Source organism: Gymnoscopelus braueri, assembly GCF_963280865.1.
Source record: "Gymnoscopelus braueri genome assembly, chromosome: 6".
Classification (NCBI taxonomy): domain Eukaryota; kingdom Metazoa; phylum Chordata; class Actinopteri; order Myctophiformes; family Myctophidae; genus Gymnoscopelus; species Gymnoscopelus braueri.
In genome coordinates this window covers 20,720,657-20,738,581 of record NC_137607.1, presented here as the reverse complement: position 1 = coordinate 20,738,581, position 17,925 = coordinate 20,720,657, and the positions used below count along the sequence as shown (strand labels likewise).

At 40.5% G+C, this 17,925-nt stretch overlaps 1 protein-coding gene across 2 annotated transcripts in view; it reads right to left on the bottom strand.

Moving 5' to 3' along the window:
- naaladl2 (N-acetylated alpha-linked acidic dipeptidase like 2) overlaps positions 1–17,925 on the bottom strand; it is a 482,128-nt gene that overhangs the window by 9,690 nt on the left and 454,513 nt on the right. Inside the window, exons 16-17 of one of the 2 annotated variants that reach the window (XM_080429708.1) lie at positions 1,984–2,182; positions 1,023–1,133 (exon numbers count right to left, since the gene is read on the bottom strand). In XM_080429708.1, coding sequence (XP_080285834.1) covers positions 1,124–1,133; positions 1,984–2,182 — 209 coding nt within the window. In that variant the 3' untranslated portion in view covers positions 1,023–1,123. Of the gene's footprint in view, positions 1–1,022; positions 1,134–1,983; positions 2,183–17,925 lie in introns of those variants that run through there. The other variant, XM_080429707.1, reaches the window with a different exon arrangement.

Here is a 17,925-nt window from a genome sequence, read left to right as displayed (position 1 = left end):
ATACTTCCGGAGAGCAGGAACTCAAAAGTGCATTTCTCAGCAGGGACGTAGATGTAGCCAAGAGAACCCGATTTATGAAAGTGCAAAACAAAGTCAATAATATTTCCTTCCCCCGCAGTAAAACCTAGGACATCATGGTTTTCAGTAGTTAAAAGATTGCCCTGAAGGACTGTATTGGTGCCTGATTTTGAAATATGTGTTTATAAAACTGTACTTCAAGTTATGTTCAGGAAAATACAAAAATAACTATGAAAAGTTAATAATTTAAAAGGTTATTAAACGGCTTCAGTTTTATTGTCTAAATAATAGTAACTTCCATATAAATGGGTGCCATTAAGTCTTAATGCTTTCTGAGCATGATAGAGCAGATCATTTTAACTCGGATGCTAATGGCAGACTAGGACAATTAACATGTCTATTACTGCCATAAACCGTGAATAACACTAAACACAGTGAAACTTATTTATTCCCTTCAAATTTATATAGTGGAAGAATACGTTGGCTATCAAGACATAATGAGAAACACTGCTTTGATTTATTGGGTTGCTAAAAATCTGAAAGCAAATGTGACCGTCATGAGATGTATCCAATGATTATAATTGTTATTATATCATTATTGCTATTGTTATTTAATATTATTAATATTATCCACTGTCCAAGTTGGCTGCCATTAAAAAAAACAACAACATAATTTCTAAGTCGTTACGACAATAAGACAATGAATTGGATCTTCGCCATGCATAGCCAACTCTTACTGTAGCTTGCCAAAACTAAGGGCTTACTGCCTTTCAAGGTTGGATGTGAGGTTGCATAACTACATTCCTTGGACTTCGCAAAGCTTGATGTGTGTAAAATATCGTTTCCCTTTCGGTTGTCGAAAGGCAGAAGGAATAATGTGGCTGCCGGGTGATTTTGGAGAGGTGAATTATGATGATGATTTGCATATTCAAATGTACTTTCAAAAATCAAAGAAAAATTGCCTCTGACTGTGGTACTCAGTCAAGCTCAATGCCCAGTGGGTACTGCACTGCACTTGCCACTGCACAGACCCATCTATTAGTTATAAGTCGGTGGTTCGCAAACTTTTGCATGCCAAGGACCCACTAATAGCAGTAGCCTCTGGCTAAGGCACCCTGTTGTGAAATGGCAAAAAAAAGGAGAGAGAAAAAAAAGAAGTGAAATAGCCAAATTATATAAAGCCTTCAGATTTGATCCAAATATCACGCAAATCGGTCCACATGATCTCTATAGAGTCATGTGATCAAGATTTTTCATATTCCATCCTGATTGGCTAACATTGACATCTAAAGTTTGCAGGAGTGGCCCGTTTTGAACAAAACGTCCGATTGCGGTGACACTTTGCACGCACATTTACACTACGTTGAAGAACAAATGCCACCCTTTTAAAATTGCCCTATTATAGCGCCACCAGGAGGCAGATTTTTGCAAAACCTTTCTTTTTTATATTACTCCTACTAATTTTGTCCAAACATCCTGGATATTGGTACACATTATCTCTATAGTCAAGTGATCAAGATGGTTCCGTCCGATTGTTCATATTCCACCCTGATGGGTGAATTCCGAACATTGCTGGCCCACTAACCTACCTGACCTGGCAAGTTCTAGTTTTTGCTATTTTTGAAAATTCTTTGAAAACCTTTGACAATAATAACATGCTCAAAATAGGGATGCCAGGAGTGTTTAAAGGGTCAGAGTAGGGTACAATGCCACAATAACCTTATGTATTGAATTTGAAATATGTTCTTTTATGTTTTAATTATCCCTTTGCTTTCTTTCTTCATTTTCCATTCCTTTCCAATTGGCCGCCCTGGTGCCCCCCTGAAGGCCGCCGCCCACACTTTGAAAACCACTGTTCTGAGTGGCTACACGTATGTAGTAATAAGACACTTTTCAGATACCCCCCTTCCCCAGGAAATGACGAATTCTGCTCGAAATAAGATGACATCTTTTCTCCTGCAGTACCTGTACACTCCAGGTGGAGGCAGAGGGACGACAAAGCTCTTCTCCAGGTCCCTCAGTACGTCGTTCAGCATGCGGACGTGGGACTGTTCCCGCTCTTTGGGATCGTTGGCCGGCCGCATGGTCTCCGACTGAAGGAACGCAGCTCTGTCCCTCAGAGAGGACGCTGAGGACAGGAGAGCTGGGTATGCCACACCGCTGTCTACACACACACACACACACACACACACACACACACACACACACGCACACACGCGCGCGCACGCACACGCACACACACAGTACAGACAATAAGAAAGACAATAAGAAAGAGTATTTAATTGTGTTACTTTCCAAAGGCTGGTGTACTTCTTCAACAAAATAACTTGTTTTATATCTTTTTTCTTTTAAATGTCTTTTTCTATTGCATTTTCTCTGCCCTTGTGTCATACAGTATGCTACATCTCACAAAAGTCAATGAAGACCATGTTCATTTTCAGGCCAAGTATGACATTAAATACAGACCAACATTGAGGGTCTGCAAGTATATGAGGTGATTTTAGACAATATAAAATTACTCGAGGTTCGGGCCGCACCTATACGTCGCACCGCCGATCCGACCGATATGGCGTATCGGGTTTGTTTATGGTTATCTCTGAGTCATAGTGACATGCCTATATATGGGCGTATCGGGTTTGTTTATGGGTTATGTCTGAGTCAGAGTGGCGTGGCCGCGGTCCGCCCGCCTGCCCTCCCACTAGCCAATTTTAATAGGATTGTCACTAATTACACAAGTACTGCCATCTGGATAGACATACAACATATTTTGATGAATAAAAAAATATTTTTACCAATCTCTACGGTAGACTATGTTATAATATACAATAATACAATGTAACTAGCATATCCTCTGTGGTTGAAGGTGTTCTCCTTACTCTTCCTTTGAGAACTTTTGGCCCTAGTGGGTAGAACAACTATTGTTTGACAAGTAGTTCTGCCTGAAGGTAATAAACCCATTATCTCTCATGGCCAGGGGGATTCCCTCAGACGTTTGGTTTCTCACATGGAAAACATGGGTTTGAACCACAGCTGTTACACTTGCAATTACCTCTCTCTGTCAGAAGAGGACATACAACTTAAGGGATTATAGCTTTAACATGGAGAACTTGTGCACTTCGGCATGATGAGTTTCCTCACCTCTGCCTTTTGCAGCCTTGAACAAACTGCCTTGTTGACAATGTTGTGTGCTTGGAGGATGTATGGAGGTATTTATGGAGACTACGTACTGTCTATATCTGTATGCTACTGTGTTTTATATCTGGTGTTTCTGTGTTGAACTGGCTGTGAAAACAAATCTCCTTCAGGGACATTAAAGTCTAAATCTAATCTATAAATCAACACTATTGTTAATAGTCCACTGACACGATGCATTGCTTGTTTTACAGTAGGTTTGGCGATTTACGTATAGATAATGAGGTTGTAATTTGATTTACTGATATGTTTGGAGGGGAAAGAATCAGGTTCTTTGAAACATACATCTGTGCAGTGGTGCAAAGTAACTAAGTTACTCAAGTACAATTTTGAGGCGTTTTGACTTTCTTCAGTATTTACAATTTTCAAAATGTTTTACTTCTACTCCACTACATCTCAGAGGCAAATATTATACTTTTACTCCACTGCAATTATTTGAAAAATGTAGTTACTGGTTACTTTGCGGATATAAATTATTATACAGTATCATAAAACATACATTAACCACTTTAGCCCTATTTTATTCATGGCTATTTTCAAACATCTTAGTACTTTTACTTTTGGTACTTTAAGTAAATTTTGATACCAATACTTTTGCACTTTCACTCAGGTACATTTTGAATTCCGGACTTTTACTTGTAACAGAGTACTTCTACATTGCAGTATTGATACTTTTACTTAAGTAAAACATGTGAGTACTTTTTCCACCACTGCTGATATGTTTGGAGGGAAAAGAATCAGGTTATTTGAAACATACATCTGTGACTGTGTGTGTGTGTGTGTGTGTGTGTGTGTGTGTGTGTGTGTGTGTGTGTGTGTGTGTGTGTGTGTGTGTACGCACGTGCGTGTGCGCGCGCGTGTTTCTCTGCCCTATTTTGGTGAACCAAGGTGCACGGCGCAGAGCGTAGTCAGCGGTGCAGCACATGGGGCGTGGTGACAGACTTTTTGGTATTTCTGTGGCTGGGGGGCATGTGGAGCACCAGTGGTGCGCTTGGTAATGGGCTGGGATGAGGAGGAATATATTAGCAGTGGGTGTGGTGCGGGTTGGTGTTGAAATAACCTTGAAAATTGGATGGATATTTAATATCCTCTTTTCCTTCCCTTTAAAAAGGAGTGTTCTCTGTACCATGGCGCTCTGCCCATATGGTGATGCATATGGACTGTGCAGATTCATCACATTCTTTTACTCCTAACTCATCACAGAAGACGAGCTGGGCAACAATGAACGTTGTACTGTATGTGGACGTGTAAGCAGTGGTGTAAAGTAACTAAGTACATTTACTCAAGTACTGTACTTAAGTATAATTTTGAGGTATTTTTGAGTAATTTTGAGTATTTCAAATATTCAGTACTTTTACTTCTACTCCACGACATCTCAGAGACTACAATTACTTGAAAACTTTAGTTACCAGTTACTTTATTATTGCAAAACATACATTAACCACTTCAGCCCTATATATATTTCGGTCATTTGAAAATAGCCGATCTACAAGCTCACAATGTGTCGCGATGTGACGCATTGTGAGCTTGTAGATCTGCTATTTTCAAAAGATTAGTCTACCTTTTGTACATTTGAAAAGTACATTTTGATACCATTACTTTTGTACTTTTTTTTATTACGGACTTTTACTTGTATAGAGTATTTCTACATTGCAGTATTGATACTTTCACTCAAGTTAAAAAAATGAGTGTGTGTAAGGTACTTTTGTGTCACTTCTCAATGCTCAGGGTATAGTCCGAGTCACGAGACTGACGACAGGTGATGTTGCCATTGAAAACACATTGAAAACAAGAATCAAGAAGGTTTGATTTGTCACTCTCTCATATAGGCACAAGCAGCAAAATGTTGATGCAACATGTGTGTGACTGTGCAACAACAGCAGCGTAATAAACAAAATAATATACAGGGTTTCAAAGAAACAAAAGAACCAGAAAAGCAAGACAAGATAAAAGATTTGAATAAGATTAAAAAGAAAGATCCCCCATAAACAAAGGAACTCTAGCAGCATATAATCTTACCAGCAGCCGGAGATGGGGTGTCATTTAACATTTAGATCTATATAATCATACAGAAAACGTGTTTAGCGTTTGGGTGTTTGTTAACAGTCCATTTTATTTCTGTCGTGTAATAACCCAGTGCAGTTTTCACACACATGAAAAGATGTCTGTCTCTGTCTCAGGTTGTCCTCAGACGAGCCGTCCAGTGACATTTCCAGTCAACTCGATCCTCCATGCACCTGGCTAGCTCGCCAGTACTTTCTGTTCCTGCATTTGTCTTTGGTTATGTCCACGTATGTTGCTGTGGGACACCCTTGTGATTGATGCCCGTCTGTTGGCTCCCGGTGCCGGTGGCAGTGCCCAGCCAGCCTCAATCTCCTGGGTGCTATCTTCTCACTCTATCTTCTCACTCACCATTGGTAAGCCCCATACAGATGTACATGTACTCATTCGGGTTGATGTTTAGTAGTGTGCGCACAGCACTCTAGTGTAGCACCTAGCCCTGGTCCAGAGCGTTAGCGAGTTCTCTCTAATGTCCTGCCAGGCGCTCGGCTCTGCTTATAGACAAAGAATTCCACTGCCCTGCGAGGGCTCCAACTGTATAGTAAAAATAAACACAACTACTTTGCTACTCACCAAAACAAAGGCTGTTTTGTGTTTTTGAAAGTCTATTCTCCAGGGTGGGAAGCCTCTCAGCACCCCACCTTCTCTGTATAATAAACTTTTTTGAGCAGACAATAAAATATGTCCGCAAGATGGAAATGATTTTTTTTACTCGAGGGCGTAAATAAAATAATTTCCATCTGGCGGACATATTTTATTTTCTTGGAACTTATGCAGTGCAGTCTTCAGGGTTTAAAGTTTAAAGTTATTTATTTTCAGCGTTAGAAGTGGGAGGATGTTGAAGGTGACAACCTCCATTTTCTTGGCATTTAGCCCAAGATACAAACGTGCATACTCTGTCTCCACTCTGGTCAAGGGCTCCTGAGCCTACTCCACATGGTCACATAGCAGGCAGATGGCAGATGTCTGCATAGTCTAGGTCTGTTTGGACTACAGCAAGGAGTCTTCTAGACCTCCTAGGCATAATTCTTCAGCCGCTTCCACTTTTATTTTTTTTAAGCTACACTGGTTTTATCTCTAGGCTTTATGCCCTCATGTTTTAAATGTTTTGTCTCAGTTTCTTAGATGTTTTTAAATAGTGTGATGATTCTTTTTTTTATGCAATTGCCTATTGTAGCACTTTGGGATTTTCACAAAAGTGCATTATACATAAAATCCATTATTATTATTATTATTATTATTATTTTTATATTTTATAAAAAAATTTATCCCACGATTTTGTAACCCTTTTTTAACCCGGTGCCAATTTTCTAAGTTATCCTGAGCGCTACACTCCCCCCACAGCCTAGGGAGCCCCAAGCTCATCCTCCTTCAATGCGAAGAGCCAACTGACCTTCTTGTCACCTGACAGGGGGGAGTTTCCCCAGTAGGAAGTAGTGGGTGGAAGGAACACGTTATTCCAACCAGTTCCTTATTATTATCATTATTCCAGAGGTGAGTGAACCAGGAGGCCACTTAATCTTCCAGGCTGCAACATGCAACCTGTCCCTCCCTCCTTCGACCTTTTGCACCCACACAATCATCATCATGCTCCTGCACCTTGGATTTTTGTCGCACATTTTATTGAAGAGGATGATTCACCATTGTCCACTTGCACTGCATGATTGAAGCTTCCACGTGCATCCCTCAGTTTTCTATGCGCCTCCACGACCCTCAGAGTGCTTGGATCTCAGGGACATATTTATTTTCTTCTACATCACCGCAATCACAATAGTGGTAATCTCTCAAGAACAGATTCTGCTCTCCGCTTGAATCTGTCGGGGGGGTTCGTCATATCGCGTACGCACTGGCCTACAAGTGGGCGTGCCTTCAGATCAGGAAGCAGGCCGCGCTTTACCCAATCAAATGTAGTGGGCGGGATTTACGTGTGCGCCGATCCTTCCCCACTAGAAACAAACCGAAACTCATTTAACAATAGCGTCCTCGGAGCAGACAAAACCACGGAAAGATATTCACATTTTAACTTGCTCTTTCATCATAGAAACAAGTGGGCTTATAACCAAAACGATCCATGTTCTCTGGGAGAAGTGGTGTTAGTGTTCCGTGTAGAAATATTGTTAGTGGGAATGAAAACATAGTCGCACCACCGGAAGTGAAAGGCTGAAGGCAGACAAAAACCCCGGTTTCCTCGCGTACGTGTGCTACGTCGACTTCCTCCCAGAGCCAAGTGAGATAGTAAAAAATTGCAGAGGGCGCTGTTTTTCTTTTTCATTTGGCGATGGGTTCCCAGATTGCAATAGTGGTAACGGAACATCATATTTACACCACATTGTTTTCAGTATGTTGATAGACCATCAGGCTTCTGATTTTGACAATATTAACAGTACCATGTGTGCCCGTGTGCACACCATGGGCTGTTGGATTTTTGGACAGTGCAGGCAGAAAGCAGATTAGTGGAATAGGCAGTCAATGTGCATCATGATCTGGCTTACGTCACCTTCTTAAACTAATGGCCTATGTAATTTTTTGAGGAAAATGATATTTTTGCTCCTCATGACACTGGCCACCTCTGGTAAAATCGCCTATCTCCTAATTGAAAAGGATCATGCTGTTCCCTCCTTTTTTTGTATAATGGCCTACTGTATCTCCCTAGTGTGACTTGGGCCAAAATAGGCCTTTTTCTTTTCAAAATAATTGCCTAAGTCTGGAGTAAATCAGTAAATCATTTGGCCTAAGTCAGGTTTAATCCTATTTAAACCTATTTAAATCTCTTATGTTACATAACTGACAGTGTTATCTGTATGTTAATAGTCATAATTTGCTATAAACGTTTTAGGTGAAATGATTAAGAAATATCATATAGTTTTGGACTAGTTTTTCTTTAATTTTTTTAACTTAAAAAAATTACTTAGTTATAAAGGTGACGGTTTTATGTTTTGTGTTTTTGTGTGAGCTGTTGACCTGGCCGTAGCCGGAAAATAGTGCAAATCACGGTCCTCCTCATCACCAAAATAACCTCATCGCCTCTCCTCTCCCCTTCGCTGCGGGGCGAGTCACCAAAAAACACACAAACGCGCGCAGGCGAGGAAAATAAACACCACCGTGCCCTCAGGACGTTGTGTCTCTTCACCTGTGCAACAACGCCACGCCTCACTCACGCCAGTGGGCGGCGTGCAACAAAAATAGAGCCCTCTAGTATACAGAACGTGCATGTCTGTTTGCATTATGTCCGCTGTGTTCTTCTCTCTCTGTGTGTGTGTGTGTGTGTGTGTGTGTGGGTCTTGTGTAAATGGATACTGTATGTAATGTGGGTATCCGTGTGTAAAAGTGGGAACGAGAAAGTGTGACACGGTAGGGGTGGGAACGCGGTGGGACTCGAGAGGGAGAGGCAAGAGACAGCGGGGGACAAAAATAGACAGAGAGCTCTTGTCTCCTTCAAATTTAACCCATTAACACCGGCGACGCATCTGTGTGTCATTTTAAGAATTATTTGGCTATTAAAAAAATAGCAGATCTACAAGCTCATAGTGCGGCACCGAGTGCCGCGCTATGAGCTTGTAGATCTGCTATTTTTGAAAATGAGCAAACATCGTTTTTTGAAAAGACTTATGTTGCTATATCAGTGGTGCTCCAACTTTTCCATGTCAAGGACCCCCAAAATGATATGTATTTGGCCCCGGACCCCCATCTCAAAATATGTTGTTTCAAGGACCCCCAGAAGCACAGATCGGATACATTTTTTTTCGCACATTTTCAAGATTTTTCAAAATTAGCAGATCTACAAGCTCATAGCGCGGCACTCGGTGCCGCGCTATGAGCTTGTAGATCTGCTATTTTTGAATGGCCAAAATAAATCTTAAAAATGACACAGATGCGTTCCCGGTCTTAAAGGGTTAAATGGCTTTCTCTCCTCACAGCCAGCTGGGACTTATGAAATATTCTGTCCGATTGTTGTAATCCATCACTTTGGGCTGACACTGCGGGATATATATGTGTATGTGTGAGCAGTGTGCGTGTATGTATGCACGTGTACTGTATGTGAGTCCACGCGTGCATGTCCTGCATGTGTGCATGTCCTGTGTGTGTGTGTGTGTGTGTGTGTGCGTGTGCGTGTGACTTTCTGCCCGTGTAGTTCTGTACATACGGGGTCATAGAAGTGTGTGTGTGTGTGTGCCTGTAGATGTGTGGGGCTTGAATTGCCGTGTGCCTGATTGCGCGCAAGTGAGTGCGCTTGTGTCTGTATGCGTGTGTGTGTGTGCTTGAGAGTGGGCAGCTGAGACTTGGGCTCCTGAGCCAATTGAGGGCTAAGAAGACTCATAAAAAAAACAAAGAATGCTTTCAGAGTGGAGAAAAATGTCTACTTTTAAGCTCCCACGCCTCTATGGGGGGTTCCCTAACAGGCAACCCACACATTGTCTGCTCTGGGAACACCACAGTCAACACACATATATACACACACACCGTCATTTTGAAAATGTGTTTCCTTACTGTGTTTCCACAAAGTGGTTTAATGACATTAGAACACAAAGCGTCCATATTATGGGAACGTCATAGTAGGCGAACATTCAGGGGAAATAAGTAAACATTCGGCGAAAATAGCAGATCTACGCACTCACATAGCATTGCGATGTGATGCCTTGTGAGCTTGTAGATCGCCTATTTTTGAAAAGTATAAATATAATGACATGGGGTTAAGTCTGTCTGTAGATTAAATTATTATATAAATTATATTAGTATTAGTATATTTATATATTAGTATTAACGAGCGTGACTACATAATAACTACATTGGATCCATTGCGGAACACAGGTTATTTTTTTTCTCCATTTCCTGTAAATGATCGGTTTTGGTAAATACAAGGTTTCAGCCTGAAGGGATTGTATATGTACAGTAAATGCCCACATTACAGCAAAATCCTGTGTTAATTTATCCATTTGCAATTCCAAAGAGTGTACAAATCCATTCGTACACTCAGATTTTACTGTGTATAATGTGGATGTTACAGTGTGTGAGCACATGGGCGCACACCAGATGCTTTTAATTGATTTATTCAGCCGTACACTATTCATTCACAGAGCCGGCATTTATCTCCAATTCTACCTTTTCTTTGATACTACTTTACATCTGAAGCCCAAAGGGATCTGTGCTGCTGAGAACTACAGGATCAGCAGTTTAATGAAGATTCTTGTCAGAACCGAATATACACCAAAGGCATATTTAATAAACCAAATGCGAGAGGAGAAAAATAAGTTGTACAAAAGTTTTAGGATTTCAAATTAGTCTCGGCTGCTCGATCTGGGCCGTCTGAAGTCATGAATACTGTCTGTGAAGAACCCATTAACCCATTAAGACCGGGATAGTATCTGTATGAGCTTGTAGATCTGCAATTTTTTTTGAAAATCATGAAAATGTGTGCAAATCTTTTAATATATATATCTTTGAAAGCGAACATTTGTAACTCAAATCTTTTTTTTTCACAATAAAAAAAAAAAAGCAGATGTACAAGCTCGTAGCGCGGCACTGAGTGCCGCGCTACGAGCTTGTATATCTGCTATTTTTGAATAGCCCAAAGTATAAAATAATGGTTTAAGTCAGGGGTCTTCAACGTTTTCAGCCTAAGGACCCCTTAGCCGAGAGAGAGATGAAGCAGGGACCCCATCTATATTGTATACAATTGTGTTTCAGATCAACTTTTTTTTTTTACTTGGTCTGCTCTTTTTCCCTTCTACACCAAACCTCTTTACCAAAAATAGCAGATCTACAAGCTCACAGCACGAGGCGTTGTGAGCTTGTAGATCTGCTATTTTTTGGCTAAAGTTCTCCTCAGAAAAGGGATGCTAGGGTTCAAGTGGTTAAGGTAAAACATAAAGATCATATCACACAAAGATTTGGTGACCCCCCTGTAGTAACTCCGAGGACCCCCTAGGGGTCACGGACCCCCTGTTGAAGACCCCTGGTTTAAGTGGTTACACAGATGCATTCCCGGTTTGGGGAGGGTAGGGGGCGCCCACAGACCACAAACACACTCTCTCTCTCTCTCACACACACACACACACACACACACACACACACACACACACACACACACACACACACACACACACACACACACACACACACACACACACACACACACACACACACACACACACACACACACACACACACGGTACAGCCATGAGAAAATAGTACACAATAGTAAATATCATTGTTGTCAAATACTGTAGGGACCGAAAAAGCACTCAAATGTTTTACTTAAGTAAAAGTATTAATACTGCAATGTAGAAGTACTCTGTTACAGGTAAAAGTCCGGAATAAAAAAAATACTTGAGTAAAAGTACAAAAGTATTTGTATCAAAATGTACTTAAAGTACCAAAAGTAGAAAGTACCCATTATGCAGAATGTCCCATTCAAGTTTTCAAAATGTATACACATCTTTTGAAATTAGCAGATCTACAAGCTCACAACGCGTCGCAATGCGACGCGTTGTGAGCTTGTAGATATGCTATTTTCAAATAGCCGAAATATATAAAGGGCTGAAGTGGTTAATGTATGTTTAGTAATTCAAGTCTAAATCTAAAAAGTAATTAGTAACTAAAGTTTTAAAATAATTGTAGTGGAGTAAAAGTACAATATTTGAATCTGAGATGTAGTGGAGTAGAAGTAAAAGTATTGAAAATTGTAAATACTCCAGTAAAGTAAAAATACCTCAAAATTGTACTTGAAGTACAGTACTTGAGTAAATGTACTTAGTTACTTTACACCACTGTGTAGGGTATTGTACTGTACTGTGTAAATATACTGGCTTCTTGTTTTTAGTTTTTTTATGGGAACTTGTTTTCCCTTAAACATTTCTGTATCGTGGAATTCATGAATTATAGACAGAATAAGTAATTCAGCAACTTTAATCAATTTCAGATTTCATTAATGAGCGATGCACCAAGGACATGAACATAAACAATCTGAAAATAATATAAAGATGTAAGTGCGGTTTAGTGATGTCTGTGAATGAAGTCGCTCAAATCGCAGCACGGTGTTCAGTGACAAGCCATTCTATACAGGCTGACAGCGCATGGACATGTCGACTAGTGTAGTTTTTGTATTCATGAATTCGACATGTGTTCAACTATACGTTCAAAGTCGCATTAACATTAACTCTCTGGTGGCTGTGCTAATTTACATAATCAGTCTTCATGAATTCCCTCCATGATTTAAAACCTTTTGCTGATGCCGAAGTTTGTCGTATGCTTAATCGATTAAGACCGGGAACGCATCTGTGTCATTTTTTAGATTTCTTTGGGCTATTAAAAAATAGCAGATATACAAGCTCGAGTGCCGCGCTACGAGCTTGTAGATCTGCTATTTTTGGAAAAGAATTGTGAAAATGTGTGCAAATCTTTGAACATATATTTTTGAAAGCGAACATTTGTAACTAAAATCTTTGCTTCTGGGTGTCCTTGGAACAAAATATTTTTACAAATGTTCGCTCTAAAAATTATATATTTAAAGATTTGCACAAACCTTTTTTTCAAAAATAGCAGATCTACAAGCTCATAGCGCGGCACTCGGTGCCGCGCTATGAGCTTGTATTATCTGCTATTTTTGAATAGCCAAAGAAATCAAAAAATGACACCGATTCTTTCCCGGCCTAAATGGGTTAAGCTCCTAACGCACTGCAACGCACCCCTTTGTTTACAATGGCTGCAGACACACAGGAGGCGTCAATTGGAAGTGTCAAAAGCTGTTGACGAGTCCCTCGGAGCTCGATTCTATTTTGGAGCATGGACGTGTGGCACAGACCATCTGAGATGAGTCGGAGCCACGCAGAAAGACAACATCTTTTTATTATTTTCTCGACGTACGTCAGTGATGCTTGCGTCGGACGCTTTCGGTGTGTATGTTACCCCATTGAATCCGGGAACGCATCTCTGTCATTTTAGATTTCTTTGGCTATTCAAAAATAGCAGATCTACAAGCTCATAGCGCGGCACTGAGTGCCGCGCTGCGAGCTTGTAGATCTGCTATCTTTGAAAAATCTTGAACATTTGTGCAAATCTTTGAATACATATATTTTTAAACAACATTTTAAACTCAAATCTTTACTTCTGGAGGTCTCTGGATCAAAATATTTTACAAATGTGTGTTTAAAAATATATATATTCAAAGATTTGCACAAATGTTCACGATTTTTCAGAAATAGCAGATCTACAAGCTCATAGCGCGGCAATCGGTGCCGCGCTATGAGCTTGTAGATCTGCTATTTGTGAATAGCCAAAGACATCTAAACATCTGACGGAGATGCGTTCCCGGATTGAATGGGTTAAAGGGGATGAAACCATTTTTTAAATCAGATTCCAGCATATCAAACAACACAATAATTGTAGGCGCGGTCAGCCATGGAAGTGGGTGGTGCGAGGTGAGGGAAAGGGGGTGCATTGTACAGTATGTTATGTAACAAGACAAGAGAGAGAACCTGGAAATGCAAGTGAATCACCCGTCATTTTATCTGGTGACACTACTCAAGGATGACACAAGAAATGGGACAAATGGGGCTAATGGGACAACCGCTCCTGTCTAGCTTTATATTTGTGCACTAGCCTGACCAGAAATAGTTCTAGAAACATCTGCAACATTGATGCCTACCGCACTAGTTGTTGGGGAGTTTTATTCATCTCTTTATTAGCCAACTGATGTTATTCAAGACGGTTCAAATTTAAATTAGATGTAGAGGGAGTTGTATACATGCCCATTTGGAGCGTTGCGTATCCAATTACTTCATGTCAGCTCATATAACAAGGAAAAACATTTCTGCGGTTGATGCGAGTCCCCGCGCACAGACAGTATGCAAAAAATACTCATACTGTAAATATGATTGTTCATCCCATAATTTTAGGTCCGGTCATGGAAATAGAATAGAGTACTTCACCAAAACTCCTTCAAACCAAAGTTGCACAAATAAGAACCCTTTTAAAGGTTCAACATTCACGGTTGACTTTATTGCTACATCTTGTGTACAGGTACTGTACATAAAAGTACAACCTATTTTTGTATGGCTTCTTCAGACATTGCAGCAACATACAGTAAGTAATAATAGCAGTTAACTAGAAAAGTGCACTTCTCGGAGCGCAGACCTCTGCCAGTCCGGGTTGCTTACCCAGGGCTGTGGGCGTGGGGTGCAGACTGTCAACTGTACATGTTTGTGGCGCTGCTATGGGTAGAAGTGAGAGGCTTTGGAGGTGCACTCTACAAAGGCCCCATAACATGGATTCCAATTTGGGTATGATTATATTCATGATGCTTTTTTGTAAGAAATAGGCCCCACCCACAACATTGTGAAGCCAATGACAGGCAAACAGTATGGAGTATCAAAACCCTGTTTGACAGTCATTGGCACATGATTTGTGCCTAATGTGGTGGTGGGGGGGGGGGGGGGGGAATCACCATTCTGCAACAAACAGTGACATTTATACGATTTTTAGCACACGTGAAATCAATTTAGGCTCTGCGTTGTTTAGAGCACCCAATAATCGAGCTGAGGCAACATAGCAACAGCAACATATATACACAGCAGCAGTTAGGGAAAATAAACTGTTGGCATACACACTGCACCATAGTGGCTACTGATAGTACGTTGCTGCAAGACATGAACAAATTTAAGTGATGCAACCAAGGCAGAGGATAGTCCCTTCGCGAGCAACTCTGCTTCAACTCTGTGAAATTGAAATAATAACAGCAGTAGTAATCAGCACAGCTGGCACTAACTGACTAAAACTGTAGACCTAGTAGGGGACCAGTGGTGGAAAAAGTACTCAATGTTTTACTTAAGCAAAAGTATCAATACTGTAATGTAGAAGTACTCTGTTAAGTAAAAGTCTGGAATTCAAAATGATCAAAATGTAGTTAAAGTACAAAAGGAAAAGGATTACAATGTTTGAAAATAGCAGATCTACAAGCACCAGTAAAGTAAAAGTACCTCAAAATTGTACTTAGTTACTTTACACCACTGTAGGGGACAGACCCAACTGCCTTTTATTGTCTTTATACGATGTCTTTCCCCCCATCCACTCAGTCTACGTGGTACACCAAATACTGTGAAGGAGAAATATTTGTTTACCTGTATAAATCATTAATCAAACATGCACATAATCAGTCGAGTAGCCAGAAAATACGCACATACGTGTGCATGCATACTGTAATTGACACCACATAATTACCACTCATCATGTCTGTGCGTGATTACGGTCTATAAAAATAGCTTAAGGCAATATAGATATCCACCAGTCTATCCCCCTTTCCCTCATAATCTACAGCTTATTTTGAATTACTCCCTTCATCTTGAAAGATGCTGTAGCACTTAAATATACTGTAGCACAAATATAATTTGTTAAATCAAAGATGACATGAACTGAGAAATAATATATTTAAGTTATTCATTGGTCTAAAAAAATATATACATTATGATACTTCAGTTTTATTAGAGCTAGAGAATATAGATCCATACAGCCGGGTTTGAACCTTTGATTATGCGATTAGCATACAGTATATGGTATGCATACTGATATTTGAGTCACCAGAGAAATAATCTTAAACCAGCGTTTGTGAAAAGATAATATAACTAGAGGTCTCCGCCAGGTCAGGTAGGTTATTGTGGCCTCCTGGTGGTGCTATAATAGGAAAATATGTGAAAATGGTGCCATTTCTTCTACCTTTCAATCAGACACTGCATTCATGATTTGAGGCATTTTGTTCCATAAATGTGTTTTGCTAAATTAGACCTGCTGGTGGCGCTATAACAGGCCAATGTGAAAAGGGTGGGAATGTGCATGTGACACACATTTAACGGAAATCGCATGCTGCGTTCATGATTTGAGGCATTTTGTTCAAAACGGACCAATCCTGCAAACTTTGGAAGCCAACCTTAGCCAATGAGGATGGAATATGGAAAATCAGACAGATCTGTGTTGATCACATGACTATAGAGATACTGTGTACCGACAGGACGGACGGACAGGCCAGACGGACGGACGGACGGACGGACGGACGGACGGACGGACGGACGGACGGACGGACGGACGGACGGACGGACGGACGGACGGGGGGTAAAACATACTCTCGCCCTGGCGGAGACAATTATCACTGAAATAAATGTGCAGTCAAAAAACAAGATAAGCTCTCCGCCAGGCTGGATTGCCCAAGGCTGTGTCAGTCGTGTGCGACTAGCTGTGACTCTGGCCATGGTGCTGAATTTCATGTTGTGGCATTGAGACTTGCTCTGAGACTCTGGCCATGGTGCTGAAATTATGTTGTGGCATTGAGACTAGCTGTGACTCTGGCCATGGTGCTGAATTCATGTTGTGGCATTGAGACTAGCTGTGACTCTGGCCATGGTGCTGAATTCATGTTGTGGCATTGAGACTAGCTGTGACTCTGGCCATGGTGCTGAATTCATGTTGTGGCATTGAGACTAGCTGTGACTCTGACTGGCCGTGGTGCTGAATTCATGTGGCATTGAGAGTAGCTGTGATTGATTTAATAAAGTTTCAATGTTGTGCATCAGTTGAAGCCAACACGTTCTACCTTTGATTGTCAGTGGAAATTGAACAAAAGTGATAGAGTGCCCCAGATTAGCATCAATTTGCCAACAACTGCCAATAATGGAAAAGCATCGATAGTGGGATCAATAGAGAATCGGATCGATAAGTAGGATCGATAAGGGGAACAAAATCGATACTCCACGGTGTGCGCAAGTGCCACGCATGCAGTATACTGTTAATTCATCTTTATTGCATAATTAGCATGGTAGAAAGTTCACAGAAGAGGCTCTATGGTAAGTTAATGTAGTTATGGTGATGAAATATTACGTCAGTGTAATAATTTCTCATCTCTGCATTTCTGTTTGTACTGTATGTTTCCATTACCCTCCTTCCCAGCTCAGTCGATCACTAATGAGTTGTTGCTGCTGCTGATGTGCCGAGCTTTCACCGTAGTGATGTGTCCTCATACGGTTCACCTCACATAACTCATGGCCATGTTTTACTATTTATCCGAGAATGTTATGAACTAACTGAAGATTACCATCCTATTTAATTTCATCGCGTGTATAATGGGAACTTCTTATGATTGTGCAGACAGTTATGCAATTAAAAGCAGTTAAAAGAAATCAAAAGCATTGGAAATTAGACTGTACAGAGTTTAGGCCTGAAGAAACAACCCCCCAACAGTTAAGTATACAACTTAGTATTTCTATCGCATATATATTACTCAAAGGCAAACATTTTAACGAGTGTCCCATCCCACAGTGCATCATTTGATTGACATTTTACGCTCACAAGCACAGACTAAGCATTTGAACCGAATTACATCTATGTGAATACTAAACATAACCATTCTTATGTAAAATACTGCTTTGTATATTTGCTAGAATCTCTTTTCCTTTTTTTTAAATAATAAAAATCTTGAATATTGAAAAAGTTAAACCCAAGAACCGATGTAAATGCGGAGAATATAGAACATAAAACACATTGGTTCGTATTTATTAGTTGTCAATCTGCATTCATCTTGTATTCAGAGACAGCGCAAGGTAATTCCAGGTATAGCATAGTGCAAAATAATGTTCCAATGAACGTTATGAATGTGCGCATGGATCATTGACA